We start from the raw sequence: 17,754 nt of genomic DNA on the forward strand, positions 1-17,754 counted from the left end.
GCTAAGCCGATTTTGATCTAGTATCTTTTATTTGAAAGAGAATTTAATTGATAGTGTGAATATGTATTAGTAAGAATCAAATGGTGTTCCATCAACAATAGTAAAGAATGAATCCGATTAATCCGATTGATGATGAAAATCAATACAATCTTAATTCACAGAGTATAGAAATTGTTGGAAATCTACGAACAGAGTTTACGTGAACAAAGTCGCGGGCATTCGCTATCAACTAAGAATGAATGATAGCTAATAATTAATAAAAAGTACGGTACACCGCATACATTTCGAACGGCAGTATAATGTTAGTATAGTACCTATTGATTTTTTTAATGGAAAATAATGAACAGCCATCGACAGTGTCCTGAGTCAATAAAGCATTATCCATCACGAAATTATTATAGGTTTGCAAAGGCCACAGTTTCAACGTTAAACATTAGGTTAACTCTGTAATTAAATTTATTAAAAGAAATACGGCATTTTATAGTCCGATTAAAGGAGTTCGAAAAAGAGTTTACCTGGAATCTATTTATTTATTTAAATACACATAACAAATTGTAGTAAAACTATACATAGTAGTAAAATTATAAGGTTACGATCTACACTACAATTCAAAAACAGTGCACATACAAAGACCATATAAGAAAAATGCAAACAATTAAGAAATATGTGATAATGATATATAGATAAATATTAACTAATCGGAATCGATGAAATACGTTAAAATAGAGAAGCTAGAAAAACTAGAGCTATCTAAAACGCATCATTAAAGTTTCAAAGTATTCAGACATTTGAAGCTATATATTGACTACTATGTAAGAATACTTTATAACTTTATTAATTTAATTTAATTTATTTTTGCTTATGAAACAAAATAAGAACAGTAGCAGTAGTAGTACTATAACAATAGATCATATGATATCACGCAATGTTTAAAAAAAACACACAATTCGAACTCAGAACACGAATATTAAAATGAGCATATGCAACTTGGAAGTATCCGTTGATTCTATTTAAACGCCATTGTAAAGGGAGACAGTTGGAGGCAGGCATCCTTGGAAGGCTGATACACCCGTCAGGGTCGAGGATGACAGCACATGTGGCCGTCACCCCAAATTGTCCAAGCAAGACACTTGGGCACTGCGTCTCCAACGGAACAAAGAAGTGACAATAATGAGAACAATAGGCTGGTCCAAAGATGTACAAGATTTTACGATTTCACATGTTAGTGACAAGGAAATTCCGTTTGATTATAATTTTAGCATGAAAATATAATTTAAAGTATCCTTAGGGCATGCCGTTAGCTGTAAAAGCTTTGTTAAAAACTAGTTTCAATAAAATCGAAGTTAACATTTCACAGGTTTTCGCACAAAATAGCTTTGTCTATTTTATTATAAATTTTGCTACATTATTATATAGCCTGTGGCAATTCTCCATGATAAATTCTGCGATTCATTAATAACTAGCGACCCCGCCTTCTTACGCACAATTTCCGAATGAAATTAAAGCTATCTTTTCATATAATTCCAACGTAAGGTACGTTGGAATTATAAAATTAATAATTATTTTATCTGTACTACCAAGAATTTTGCTCTCCACATGTTCAGGGACTTTTCCAAAGGACCTCAGAGCTACAAAATATAAAATAAATAATGGGCTAATAGAAAAATAAGTGCCTGTTTGTTTGATCAACGATAATTATATTTGTTCTTACATCGTAGCTTCAACTGTAAAAGAGCATTTGAAACAATAAACCCGTCGATACAGAATGAATGAACACGAGAAACGCCAATTATCCATACACGTCTAATCAGTAACATGGTGTTTGTCCAAACGTGATGACCGATACTAACACGCTCCAAGACAAGACAACACTCGACCATGCAGTTGGTAACACATCTATAATGAGGCTCATAAGGATGCGTTTCGGTCATCTAGATTGCAATAGATACGGCGGCATATCGATACCGTATCAGGTCGATCTCCGACAATGGCCGTTCCCATATCGAACGAGGCGATTACGAGTTACGACCGAAACCATTACCCTTTACGAGGATTTGATTGGAGCGCGACTAACGACATGGGAGCACGAACCTGGATGCGTCTACGCGTAAAAAGCCAGCGATTTACGACAACTATAAAAGATCAAGACGTTCTATTGATGATAATTTAAAACCAATATCGGGGTATAAATCACACATAACCAAGTTTGTTTAGGCCGGTTGAAAAAGCATCTACGGGGATAACTTTCTGAAGATGTTATACCGGAGAAAGAGTTTGTTAGTTATTTTCAAAATGCACAAAGACGTAACAGTCATTGTACAATGCCGAGTAATAAATCACGCAGTGAATTAAGTACACAGACAGAGAGTAGAAAGATACATTGGTATTGTGTACATGACGACAAATTGTTTAAAATATTATATTCATTCATTATATGTTGATAACTAACAACAAGCTTTTGTCCAAGTTTACAATGTTCTGAAAGAAATGGCCGCTAATGAAGCTAACCTTTGTCCACATCCAACGGACGATAAACAACATGATGGCAATACTTTAAAACGAATTAAAACTAATTAGAGCTTTTAATCAGTTGGTAAATAAGCAGTTGCCAGAATTGAAGTATTTAAGGATAACGTTCGAGATAACAATATTTTTACTTTTTTATCATTAAAAAAAGAAAAAAGAACGGAGTTTAAAAGATACAACGTTAAATTGTCCAACTCATATTTTCAGAAAATATAAAAAAATACAACAGAAAATCTACAAAATACACTTTTTCCTATTTCAATGGAAGAAGAAATATATTAGGAAGATTTAAAAAGCTGTTATCCCTATCTCTGACTGCCGCCGTACACTAGTACATCAATGATGCCGCTTTCGGCGTCAAGATGGACCCCACAATAGCAATCCTTCACAACAGAGGCCCTTTTCTTGTAACCAGGCCGAGGATTGTAAATCGGACATAAAAGCTGATATCAGTTAGATAATGCGGTTTCTATCTCGGACAGAAAGGCAGGAAATGGACTTTAAGAACTTGAAGAACTAAATTCTAGACATACATATCTAATAATAAAATCAGTAGATATTCAAAAACCGCAGAGAAAGGGTTCCGCAGATCTGCTTGCAGACTGAATACATGAAATTTAAATGTTGTATCACCTTTTGCACTGTATACTTGCAAATAAACATTTTTTTTTATTTCGAAAACCCAACTTTTGGTACAGTTGTAACTAGTAGTGTTATTGAGATATCCATCTCAATTTTAAAATACACACCGTAAGTTAAATTTGCAACAAAATAGAGACAAATTGGCCAATAAATCCGGTGCGGCTTGCTTTAGCAGGAAGACCATTGAGCACGTCTGAGTGATTGTAGGCAAGTTTCAGGTCAATCAAGATAGCTGGAGTATTTCCACATTTACAGCTTACTATTAATTTTAGATCGAGTCGATGGGGCGCGCGGGCTGCAGTTAGCCAACGCTCTGGTGACGTCATAATTGCATATCCGAATCGTTGCACTCAGGGTTGCTTTACGTTGAATTCACACGGAGCTCGTACAACTTTAATTCTTGAACTCATTTTTATAATTACTGAATGAATCTCATTATGAAACATAGGTAACATAAGACCGTTTACAACGTCAGAAGATAATAATTTAAGAAATAAAATGTATTCACAGAGTATGAATGATATTACTACAACTGAGTCGTTATTGCCCAAAATTAAACATGGTTTTATGAATGAAACCTTCACCAAGTACAAACTGCTGACTATAAGCGTGTTTAAATGTTATCCCTAACTATGTTGTAGAATACCAAACAGAATTTCCGAACAAGTATAATACCATTCTATTTTCTCAGAATTTCTGTACACAAAGCTTCGAACACTCCGTGTAAAATAAGCACAATAAAACGCAAAATCGAATTTCTCGATCCAAATATCTGTCAGCGGAGCACATTTCGCAGCTGCGGTACGAAGCCGGCTGTTATTGTTGCAATAAATTCAAAACAAAAACTGAAGAAACGATAAATCTAGACCACGCTAAATTTATTGAGCCCGAAAGGGAACATATGATCAAAAGCTAATCGAAGCATCGAGCACACACTTAGAATGAGAACCTTTGATCTCGTTTCAGTTCATTGGTTCTTGAGTCACTTAGTGAAACTACACAAGTTGTAGATAAGCTAGGTTTAGTACCTGAGGAAGGATGCGTAATAAAAGACAAAACATTGCAAAACTAGGAAGTTAATTCGAGAGGGTTGCAAGTGTCATTGGTGACGAGTAAACAGATAAGGAGCAATCTATAATAGAGGTTGGGATGCCAGTCAGTAATAATAGTCGTAATATACATAAAGTTGATATTTGAAAACTAGAATGTACAGAAATTATAATCTTCGTAACGATAAAGTGACAGATTTTTAAAATTTGGAACACGAAACGGAAGTAGTTAGCGATTTCAAAACTTCACAAATAAACCATACTGTCATGCAATGATTGCTGCAAGTACAATAGAATACATTTACATTCGTTTTCACTCATCCTCGGAAGAGCAATTCACTCTGTTACACACAACTATGATCTTGATTAAGCCCGTCATTAGCATAAATAAAACGAAAGCGTTAGAGCTATGGGAAGACAGACAGACAATTTCTCATAAACAATGATAATTCGGCGACAATAAATTAATGGTTGTGTCGTAAGTTTTGCATAACAGAACTGCTCTGGTTTTGGTGAGAGAGCCGGGAACAAAGTCGAAGAATGGAGTTATAGAGGATCATTAGGTTTCGATTGTGTGACAGCGAGCGAGCGAGTCTGAGGTACTGCTTGAACGATATATTTTTACGAAATCAATTTTATTAGACTCAATTTGAAACCTAGATAAAGACTGAGGTATTTATGTGTCACTTAATTATATAAAAATTCTATCAATATAATTGATCAAATGTGCAAAACACTCAAGCCAAGCCACCACTCGTATCGAATAAAGAAAAAAGTGTATGAGAAAAAGAACTAAGATATCTTTAAGTGACCTTCTTACACCTGCGCAGCATAATAGAATACAGTTGGATTAATTTAGTTGCTGACGGTACGTGTGAATAGGAGTGGTTGCGCAAGCGCAGCCGGGACAGCACCGGCCGGCTGCGGCGACTTTACTCCAATTATCTTCAACTGATAAATTATATCTTTGTACCAATAGTCTAAATTTAATTAAATGACCTGGATTAAAAAAAAATGTCAACAAAACATTGAGATAGGACTAGATAAATAGTAATGTTTTTCCTAAAGACAAATATTTACGAAGATAAATCGAGAAAGGTTTACTCCATTTAGAAGATGTGAATTTATTTATTTCTTGAAACTTTATTTACCAAGATTTTAGAAATAGCGGACTTAATGCTAATAAAAGCATTCTCTACCAGTCAACTTTCAGGGAAAACTGAAACATAAATTATAGCGATAGATGTATATAACGTTTCGTAAATAAATAATAGAAGAATATAATTTAACTTTTGAATTTCCAACTTTTATTTAATATAGACCAAAGTATCGTAACAAAATCTTTGAATAGAAGTAGGTATTGATATTTCAACAAAATCAAAACACTCCATGTGGCACAACCTGATCTATACATATAATAAAACTGTAAGTATGTCGTACAGTACATAGGAGATATTAAAGAAAAATAATTATGGGGTCTTGGGACTAATGGAAGCCAATATACATTTTTGTCTTTCTATCTGTATGTTTGTTCGCGCATCACGCAAATACTACTAGATGGAATTTATTACGGTTTTATAGCGGAAGGTTTTAACTTAAAATCTGATATAGGGTTAATCGCGATACGTTGTTTAGATCTCGAGATATCGACGATATTAAAAAGTTATGAGCGGACTAACGAAAAAACGCGGGCGATGCTGCGGGCTAAAGCTATTTCCAAATATAGAAGTCAGAGACAAATATATACTAGTAGTTTATGTAATTTTGAACGCTATACAAAACTTAAAGACACTCACAGACTGAAAACGACGCCGACAGTTTTGGAGATCACGCCCATCGTTTTCTTCCATCCCTTGATGAACTGGCGACGACGCGCGCCCGGGGCCGGCGCCGCGCGCACCCCCAACTCCGCGTAAGGATTAATCTTGACGACTTCTACCACCACCCCAGAAACCTCATCACATCAGTCACTACACTAATAAGGCTGGTTATCACTGGTCACAAATTCCATAATTCCAATGTCCATCTGTATATTCTGTTTCCGCCCTCGACTGCCTGTCCTGTCTCATTACAATACAATCGGGCTTGACAACTTATTCTATAGTCCAATTTGAATATCAAATGCGTTCTGTCGCGAGAGATGCTATCATTTTTGGAGAGGAGCGACGCGTGCGTTCTGCAGCGTGGCGCGGACGACACTGACTGGCGTAGCTTCGCGAGCTACGGCCAGGCTACGAGGGTGCTGCCGAGCAAAGCTCGCGTGACTCACCCGTTGCACCTCTGTCACAGAGGGCTGCATAGTGTGCAATTCCATTGCACGGAAAATCTCGAAGACGCAACGCCAGCGGGGATTTGGGTGCACGCAAAAATTATGCGCAATTCGAGTTCTCGCTTTCAGTATCTCTGGCCGGGGGGCGCGCGTCGCGTGCCTTTCTGACCGCTCGTGAACTTCCAAGCAACAGATTTATATTTAACTGCACGTTGGACAGAGCAAAAAATTAACAATGTAATTGCAGACAGGGGATTGTCTTGTACGATCTAAGTACTTTGCACGGTTGAGTGTAAAAAGTGCAATATGCGTGTCGATCAGTTGATGTCAGTATGAGCTCATTTATCTGAGTCATTTGCATAATTGTTCTGTATTGATAGAATAATATCGCAAAATAAAAGGTTATTTCTTTAACAACCATCAAACCAAAGTAACTATTCTATAGTAATTATTGATATACCATTTACTGTGAAATTCCTGAAAATGCCATTCTTATAAATAAATTAAATATAACTTAGAACGAGTAATTGAAAGTTGAGGCTACACGACTGTGTAACAAGGTTTGTCAAAAACTTTTGTATGAAATTACACTGTCACCGTGACACATACATTAGCATATTAAAATACAAACGAGCACTAATATTAAAAGTTTAAAATGAGTTAACAATGAATTAGTCATTTGGGCGGCTACCTAGCTAATGTTAATTACAGTTTGCTAGTGACCCATCTCAAAAATACAAAGGAATACAATTGTAGCAGCAAATTTTGTGTAAATAGAGTGTAAATAGAGGCTGGTATTCTGAAATTGTAACTTAGTTCAGACATTAGTTTTTCGCAATTTTTTTTCTGTGTAAATGTACTAAAACAAAGTAGCTTCCCGCCGGCTGTCTATCCCATGTATAGACAGAGTGATTCAAGAGGAAGGTTTATATGTATATAATATGAATAATATTGCACCCGTGCGAAGTCGGGGCGGGTCGGTAGTGTATTTTAAAAATATAACGTAATAAGAATTAAAAAAAAAATATTTTTTTTCAAACAAATTTAGTTACTTGATTCTACTTTTAAATACTTGATTCTACGGAAGTGAATTTTATTTGGAAAAAAAACGCATTAAATAAGTTCTATAGTTTTGTAGACGTAGAAACAGAATCCCGACATGATCTGAATAATACATCATCACCTGTATCAGCACAGATCATAGGTATAAATCATCCAACAGAAACAATCGAACATTTAAGGATTACAAATAAATTGTTAAAAGATAAATTTATATTCGAGTCACATAGAGCCCATATTGTAGAATAGGGAGGCGCGGTGAATGATGTAAAATTGTAAACAAACGTACGCTATTGTGATTCACATCCCGTGTCGCCCGCCACTACGGATGTGTTCAAGTCTGCAGGGCTATTAAATTATCTAGGCTATTCAACACATATTATTATAGGAATATAACTAAATACCTCTGAGAATAAATAAATAAATTTTCTACGGATCAACGACAACACAAGCAATGTATCAATCAATATTTTTTATTATTATTATAATATAAAACGTGCTCGCTTATAAGAACGAGGAGGGCCGACCCCAAGTAACGGAAGAAGAAGAAGTTCATAACAGTTATTCAACAAAAGACAAAAGTGGAGAAGAATTGTAGAAAATTAGAACACTAGGCACCGACGACGCGACGACGGAAGAAGTAACCAGGAAAGCGGACAGATGCGACAGAATTAAACATTAGATCTGGAATGGATAGACCAGAAAATTACTCGATTGTTGATTGCTCATCGCTGAGTTGTTTCTCCTAACTAGCTCGTGGTGAGTTTATTATGAGATCGCTTCGCAACACGTACACTACATTCAAATTCAGAGGAATCGCATAAATAAAAAGCCCAGTTTTGAAACAGCCCTGATCTAGTTTATCGTGCACGTGTGCACTATCGCGGCCTATATCTGGGGCATCCCGTATTGAACCAAACCCTTATATTCTTGATCAATTTTGTTACAATTACACAGAACATGCTAATTTTTAAAGTTTATCGTTATTTAGGTTACGGAGTTATGTTAATTGAAAAGGAATTTGTTATAGCAACAAAAGAGACATTTTTTATTACTTTTCTGTTGATCGTAAATATGATGGATAATTACATAAATAAGTTGTCAGCTTATTTTTGATTGTTGCAGAATTTATACAAACAGTTTAAATTATCTCCCGCTTATATGAAAATTTCTTGACGTCATTAGATATGTCTATAATTATATATGTTACATTTGCACTACCATTTATTGTATATCTGGTATCTATTCTGGAAATCAGTTCTCCGTTTCCAGGACACACATCAGCGTTGAACCTGACTTTGTTTTGTTCTAGTTTCCAAGGTTTCCTATTGTGGCATGCAACGCTAGAATTGTTATGAGGTCCTACGAGCTTTATCAATTCCATCAGCGTGTCCCGCAATTGTATATGTAATGATGATGTAAATAGGTGCATTATAAAATGCATGCTACCCTGTCACTATGACTCATGCTACCGAATTAGGCATGCACGCATATTGAATAATATACATACAAATATACACAGCAGGAGGTCTAGATTATGAGTAACCAAAACATAAAAGCAACGTTCGTGACGGCTTGTCAGAACTATATGCTGACTGCGATAAAGTAACTACGGTGTCTAACAAGCTACGATTTGCGGAAGGCTATATTTTAATATTTCCAAAACAAAGCGACCATTTTTCGCTTATGATTTTGAATGATACCGCACCGTTACGCGTGTCTACGTCTACATACACGGTTGTCGACGCACTAATGGTATCCGTGTACATTATGTAAATATAGATATTCACCAGAACTAATGCTGGTTGTAGTAAATTGAGGCAGATTCGGCGCGCTTTTAAAAGTATTCAGTCTAATATAGCAATGATAGCAAACTGTGACGAGTTAATGTGTGTTAATAGTCTCATTTGCTACATTAACATGTATTCTTTGTTGGTCAATTTCAAACGCCACAGATTTATATTATAATCATAATAAAGTAAATATTATATCAGATATTTACAAAAAACTTAATTTTTTTTTGCGTTCTTCAGCAGAATGACTGCTCATAAATTTAAGAGAGGTATAATTATATAAAAACATGTAACATAAAAAAAACTTTTAAAAAATTACAAATTCAATTAAACGTACAAGTACTGTAACATTGTAAAGAACACGAAGCAGAAAGGAACCGCAATATAATTTGTCTGAATTAAATAAATATGTAGTGACCCCGAACGTACGCCTAAAGGTTGTTATTACTTGCAATCTAACCGCGTTATGTCACTTCTAGATTGAAGAAAATTAACGGAGACACGCGACCAAGATGTAGGACGAAGCAATTATTGAAATTTAGATGTAAGTATTGTTCAAATAAATATGAATAAGAGGAATTTACAATTGATTTTCGCGTGCTACGCAGAGCAACAAAATAATTGCTCGTAGGAATCATAAATATACTACTATTGCGCTACTGATTGCTTCCATTAATTGAAGTAATTCTACGATCTACCAAGTTATAACTTAAAGTAATGATGCTCTATATCAAACATGAAACAATTTTAAAGCTGTTAGAAGAATCTTAAGATATCAGCTTTGAAATAGTATTTTTAAACTATATAATAATGTTATCAAAATTGTTGTCTGTTTTGGCAGACTAAAACCAATAAGTATGCTAGGTCCCCAAGGTTATCACGGTCAGTGGCTCCCCTTTAGTGCTCTAGATGTCCCGGTTTTTGCATGAACTGAACCTAGGGAAGATTCAATTAAGTACTGGCAATAAATTACAAAATACATTTTCGCATGAAACACTTGTACAGAATCCACATGAACGCTTTCGTGGATATGTTGACGGAGATAATAATATAGATTGTACAGATAGGCGAGTGTACGATGTACACGTTAATGATGATATAATAATAAGATTACACATTTCCAAGCAGTGACTTCGCAGTGATTACTGCAATCACTGACCGTAGGCTGTACCTGTTTGCAGATGAATATCAAACGCAAAAATCTACATAAGTTTGTCTGTTACGTTAATTGTATGGTGATTTATCATAGGACATACCATATTTGGTGAAATAAATCAATTCAGAAGTAAATGAGAATATAAATATGAAACAATCCTCAACGTATCTATTTTGAGACACACAATATTTTAATATTTCATATTCCTATAGAATTAACTGATGACATACTAGATTTACAGCCTTGGACGCGCAATATCTTCAACTAATCACATATATTCGGCGTTGTGTGGAATGAATCACGCAGTGTCGTCACGCACGGCCGGCCGAGACCGCAAGCTGCAACTGCATCGCTCCAAACAGACGAAGTTTTTATGTATACTAATAATTACATCCACAAGAAGCGCAAAGGTGAGCAGTCAACGTTTTTGCTATTGACTAGACATGTCTATTCGGAAGAGAACGAAACAAAGCTAAAGTAAAAACTAATATAGAATTGTAATGAAGAAAAATCTTCTTGCAGAACAGAAACGTATCTTTAAAATATGTGAATCGCTTTTGATGTTGGCATAATATTGTAGTAGATAAAACGAAAAATAATAAATAGATGAGGATTAGAGTAGACATCAATACAATGTAAATGAACAACGCCGTAAGTAATATTATAATATTCTATGGTGGATAGCTACTCAGAGATTTTCAGGTTAAAATGGTCATGATTATAATTGAAGATAATTATTATCCTCACCTTGTGGCGGCACAAAACGTCAGTCGTGACTTTACAACGTAAATGCCTGATCATCAGGCGATAGCATTTCAGTTTGCAGAAGACAATATTAATACCGTTTAATGAGTTTGAGGATCACCTGAACTAGTGACTATACCCTACATAGAGTATGTGCTATTAATCCTAATCCTAACTAATATTATGTTTATTTGTTTGTCACCTTTTCACGCTCATCTAGTCAACCAATCATCTTTGAAATTTTGCATACACGTAGTTTGAAGTATGGAGAAGGATTTGGGTTTAGACCTTTCATCCCGGAAAAATAACTGATTCCGTGGGAAATTAACGCGGGCGAAACCGCGAGCAAATGTTATAATAAATAAAGCAATTTTTGCACTTCAATACATTATACGTTATATTCAATCTAGATGATAGATATTACGTAGCTAAGGTACACACTATACTTTGTCCAGATACACTTTATCCAGATTGAAATAGGTATCCTGATGTATTAAAGTTTTTAGTATAAATTTATTCAAAAATTACCATTCTGAAGAACTGGCCCAAAATTGCTTTTGATAGAGAATTATAATATAATATTGTCCCAGCAGTGGCACAATAAAGGTTAATACAAAATACAACACTGATTGCAATATAATCTAACATTTTAAAACATCTAAAAAAGATGTCTGTGGATTATACCGGCTATGCTTGTGATCGTATACCGCTGTCAAATCTAGTAAAGGGATGGGTCGTTGGGCGACAGGAATGACAGGGGCCAGGAGTGACCGGCCGGCTTCTGTGCACTATCCGGTCAGAACTACTTTCATGTTTTATTTTCACCAAGCGAACGCTTTGTGAAAATGTTGAAGATATTGATTCTGAAGGTGATATTGCAGTAGGTTTATTAACTGTGAAAGGCTCAGATAATAAAAATAGAGACAGAACTATAATAAAGGATAAAGCTTGAAATATCTCAAGTGATTTTATAGGTACAGATAACATCGTTGTTTTATTTATGCTATCTGTACGTATCCTTGATACAGAACCGCATGGGAAAAAATGCTTTTGCTCAGCAATGGGACAAAATGTACCTAAAAAATACTAAAATTTTATTGTAGGACGATGAAACATTCACGAATAGGAGTTTATTCATCTGTTATGAATCACTAATTTCCTTATAATAGAGTTTTCCTTCACTCTTGTAAATTACAAATGTGCACATATAATTGCAAAACAGATAAAAAAAAAACATAAACCAGTATATCTCTTATTCTCACGCCACCAATAATTCAAAGATTTAATTTGAATCGTATCCTGGAAATGACAGAGAATGATAAAACTAAGATCAAATTTATTCAACAGAATGTAAAATTCATGGATGGATTTCCATCCAAATGCAAGTATAATTTCAGATATTTTGAACAATGTATAATTTACATCCTCATCACATAAATATAGATTTAGAATTGATAAACTACCACTTGTAAAACTTCTCATCAGAATTGATTGATTTAAATTTTAAGCTGCGTTCCCTCGTATTCTAGAAAGGAAATGACCGTGACTACAGACTAGGTAGAAGGGAAACTTCAGAATTGTTTTTATTGCATTAAAACGTATTAAAGTTCATTAGGTAGCTTTGAAGCGTTCGAATAGTAAATTATCTTTAAATCAGTGGACATAAAACATATCGTTTCTAATTCCAAACGGCTGGACAGAAATGAGTCAAATTAGGCAACCGTTGTTGCCTCCGGGGGTTTAAAAAACCTGAGTAATCGCCGAGGACTTTTTGGGGCAATTTCCTTTTATTTGGACCTCTCTTTAGTTGTTTGATAGTTTTAGTTAGATGCCATAAACCGGGCGCCCGTTCTAAACGGAGTTTTACTTTCTCCTGTGAGACAAAGCGGCCAGGCTGGCGGCGTTTTGTTGCTGTGTGTAGCGGTATGTTGTCTGTCCTCTAATTGGGTGCCATTAGGAGAGAAAAGGGTTTTATTATGAGCATTGTCGTTGTCAGAGCCACGCGTCATGCTCAAAGTAGTTGCGACTGTTGAGGAGCGTAACTGTTACCGTAATTTTTTTGTAACAATTGAAAAGGAGATTCCTTGAAATTGGAGTTTTACTAATTTAATTCTTATTATTATAATTTTGTCTACAGGGCTTAAATTGATTTACAAAAGATTATGAATTAAGATGTTTCGATTGCACGTTCAATCAATTAGCCAGAAACATTGGGATTGAATCTAAAAATCTTCGAAAACTAAATAGCACAACAAATCAACCTGTCCACTTTAACAATGTTTGAACAGACACGCCTTGAAGTGTATTTGCCAAATATCTGGTAATCTGGTAACATGTAAATAATTCGGGCGCCGCATAAACCAATATTGAGACAGATAGAAACCAAACATTCCAAGATTTCTATCTAACAACTATTCTATAAGTCTTCCCCTTGCATTTAGGTACATGTACAACTATAAAATAAATCATATTGACAATCTATTCCCATTCATTAGATACTAAAGGATTTGTCCTATTGTATTTAGTAAATAAATTTATTACGAGTACGTTGGCTGCTAATTTACGACTGAAACATTTTTCAGTTTGACATTAATCTTGAGATGTTTATAATGATATTTCCTTAAACTTATATACTGATTTTGGGTCTACCCAATCTATATAGTTAAGGAATTAATCAGTCATACCAGTTTACCAAATTTTTTCCCATTGGTAATTGCTTATTGAGCAAGATCATCAAAGACAAACACCACACGGACGCAACCACTGCTATCTAACATCGAAAGGTAACATTTCTTGAGTACAAACAAGAGAGTAAATCATAGAATCAATAGGACGGGATGAGTCGGGCGTCTACCTGCCCTACAAGTTATCTACCGTTACAAGATTAAAAAAAGTGGAAGGGTGCAAGGCCCGATTATAACCAACGTTGACCCGCACCACAATTATGCACAAAAAATAAGTAAAAACATAATAGAAACGCGTGAAATAGCGACAGATGGAAGATGATCTTGACATGTGGAGTACATCCGAAGGACTTGAGCCGGAAACAGGCTTTCTCCAATTATATTGGTAAATTAAATTTCAAATTGGAATAATTTCAATCGTTTTGTAATAAACAAACACTTCGAAACCTTAGCAGGTCTCATTTTAATTGCTATACAATTAATTTTGTATAAACTGAAAACGCCCAACCGAGTCATATTTACTTACTGGAATTTTACTGAAACACGTGACTTGTCGTAAATGCCAAAAGTAAAATATCGTAAAGAATAACATATAAGAACTATTACACGCACATTGCAAAAACTAGGGGTTCCGTTATCAAATCACTCGAAATAGGACACCAACAATGAGACAGTTACGCCCGCCATTGGGCGAAAAGAATGCATTCACCATGAGCGCACCTGCGCTCGCGCATCTCAGTACTCTGCCATTATTGCGCGGATGCACTTCTGTTAATCTATTATTTGCCCCGTGGGAAATATTTTTATGGGTACAATGACATTTTTTGCACTTTACAAATACGCGTAAACATTTGGCATCTTAATCCTTCGAAACCACATCAAATTGTCTGAAACACAAGATGCGATGCACAAGAATTGATAATATGATAATACATTTAAATACAGAAATAGTTAATAACGTCTATATAAGATCACTTTTTATCTTTTCCATTGACGTCAATAATGACGTGCTTTCTAATTCAATTTTCAGGATGAATGGTCTAAATAAACTATTTACATAAATGGTCGCACCTGTCACGCAGGGTAAACTTTCGTAAGTAAGTCAGCGAAACGATAAAATTAGACAACCTGACCTACGATCACAGATTCACTTTTTTGACTCACACAGACGATCAACTAACGACGTATTAATAAAATGATACCAATACGTACATAGATAAAGGTAACAGTGCTAAAAATTTTCAATGAGTTTTAACACTTTTAACATAAGACGAAAACGAAACAAATGTTGTCTTTAACCTGTAACAGGTAACAGATTTTTTTTAGATAATGCCACATTAACGTCACCTAAAATTGCCATCTCTATAAATTTGAATGGCTATTACGGTTGGGGCTTATCTGGTCAGTCATTAGCACAGACATCGATGTTATCATTCCTTTGTGTACACACGCTCCTAACTAAACCCTGGTGATAGACATGTGTTGGGATTAACGTTTTTGGGGCAAGGTTGTGGTCCGGTCACCAAATCTATGACTCGTCTATTGTCTATGTCATCATGTTGTAAAGATTATGAATTTAGAACTGTCAATATTGATTTCCTATTTCCCGAATTTACATTTCTAGTTATGAAATTAAGAATATTTACGGACACGAAATTTTGAATTCTATTATTCAAATTCTTAACAGGGTTTGATTTTGATTTTGGTCCCTATTCTACAGTTAAGTAGTCTAAGTCCAAAAAATATCGGATTTTAAGAATACAAGTAATATAATGCTTTTCTATCTATTCTATTAGCATTTAATCATATTTCGTAAGACATAACATGATTGAACATCACCTGCAGAATATTAACAAGATATAAATATGATAAGTAAGCGATTCTGTGAATAGCACATGTTCTCTTTGTTCTCCATATGACCAAAACCGTCTGTTTGCCTTATGTTCATCGTCGCCTGTATTCAATGCTTATCTTGTCATCAATGTATCTATCTATTATTTGTGTAATTAATTCCCTATCAAAATCGATAAAGATACCCTTCCATCATCCCAAGCCTTTGACACCTTCATCATGAGTGAAGTGATTTAAAGCCTAATTTCAAAGTAAGCCTTCATTGAAACTTCAAAAGAATATCGTCACATGTTGGTAAACAAGTCTTTTATTCTAACTTCATTCGATCCTTTGAAACATCGATGCGTGAAACCGTATATATAATATATATAGGTCGCGTTTGACGTTGTAGTTACGTTGCATGGAAATATATTATGCGAGCGGCGACATTTTCAGATCGTAACGTGACGTTAGGAAATGATTAGACATTTAAGAGAGATAAAAATTTTTAAAGATTCTTATGCAAAATAATTTTACCCAAATCTATAACACCGGTTGGATAAAATTTGTAAATTATGGTTGATTTTTCCATCGCTATTCTTACCTTATCTCTTACGAATGCAAAGGAACTTACCGTATATAAATATTTTATATAACTTACAAAAGCTGATGTTTCCATCACATTCCTTACCTGAAAACAAGAAAAACAAGTTCAATGGACGCTTATTTCAAACAGGCAGGCAATATCGTAATTTCAGTCTTAACTGCTGAAGATATTCAAATTACAAGTACTCGAAGTACTGACATGTGCACTCAGCATGCGATGAATGCACTTAGAAAAACATTTCAATTTGACTACAGCGTCTCTGCCACTTATAAAAATAAAACGCGAAAAAAGTCAGAGGATATTATTTTCGCATCAACAAGAGATATAATGCAAAGGATAATGTTTGTTTGTATGACCGCGCGCGCGCAGGAGTCTGAAAATAGGCAGAGTTGGGTGTCCGATGCGCAAAAATAGAAATCAACGCGAAGACGATCTTTTGTTCCATTTAATTTCAATTCCTTGTAAGTACCTACATTGGTATTTGAGTGCTGTAAATACCTTTTGTAACGCAAATTAAATATTCTTAAACGACAATGGGCTTTTACATACCTACTGCTAGAGGCGCTTTGCTAAACTTAGTTTTGCAAAATAAACTTACCATAGAAATTCCTTTTTGATTTATTTCTGTTTAGAGCCATGAATGTGCCAAACTAACATTTTGTATGAGATACAACACAACTTATGATGGTAAATAATAAAATAAGTTGATAATAAAGGTGACAAAACAGAATTAACCAATTCTTAGTAAAAATCCAAGAACTGATTCTCGGTATTGCGTTCTAATCTTGTAATGGGCAGCAAATCTTCACAGCCGTCAAAGCGAGTTTTAATTAGTTGATAATCATAAATTACTGTTGTCAAAAAGACGAGTCCTTTTCGGACAACAGACAAGGGCGGTATGTTAAAATTGGTCTTTTTTGTGCGGGCAATTTTAACATAACACAAAAATTTACACAAGTCCCACAAATTCCAGAGTTTGATAAGGTGAGGTTAGAGACAGAGAGATAGATATATTTTGCTGTTCTGTAACATTATATAAAAACAAATGCCATTCTACAATGAATTGAAATAACCTCTATCGTATGTTAGAATATTTTATTGCAATGCGGTGATATAGATAAAGGTCTACAAAATATCGCCTATCGGTTTTCATGACATTACTAGCAGTCAGAAGATGCGACAGGTGGTCGTAACATACGACAAATTTATAGAAATAATAATATATGCTGCTATACAAGAGCTGCTCTGAAATGTCCACCAAATTCTGTGGAATATGAACCAGAACGCGATCACACAGTCTATTTCTGGTGGACATTCAACAGGATGTAGCTGCACTGTACACGTGGTTGTCATGCGCGACATTTTGTGACTACGGCTATGTATAGAAATCTTTAG

At 34.9% G+C, this 17,754-nt stretch overlaps 1 protein-coding gene across 6 annotated transcripts in view; it reads right to left on the bottom strand.

The window, feature by feature from the left end:
* Window positions 1-17,754, bottom strand: part of Hecw (Hecw ubiquitin protein ligase) — an 85,089-nt gene that overhangs the window by 14,625 nt on the left and 52,710 nt on the right. Inside the window, exon 1 of one of the 6 annotated variants that reach the window (XM_053770075.2) lies at window positions 6,014-6,426. The exons of the other annotated variants lie outside the window; for them this stretch is intronic. Within the exon in view, the coding sequence (XP_053626050.1) occupies window positions 6,014-6,054 (41 nt within the window). The 5' untranslated portion in view covers window positions 6,055-6,426. Of the gene's footprint in view, window positions 1-6,013; window positions 6,427-17,754 lie in introns of those variants that run through there. 6 annotated transcript variants of the gene reach the window in all.

Source organism: Plodia interpunctella, chromosome 3, assembly GCF_027563975.2.
Source record: "Plodia interpunctella isolate USDA-ARS_2022_Savannah chromosome 3, ilPloInte3.2, whole genome shotgun sequence".
Taxonomy (NCBI): Eukaryota; Metazoa; Arthropoda; class Insecta; order Lepidoptera; family Pyralidae; genus Plodia; species Plodia interpunctella.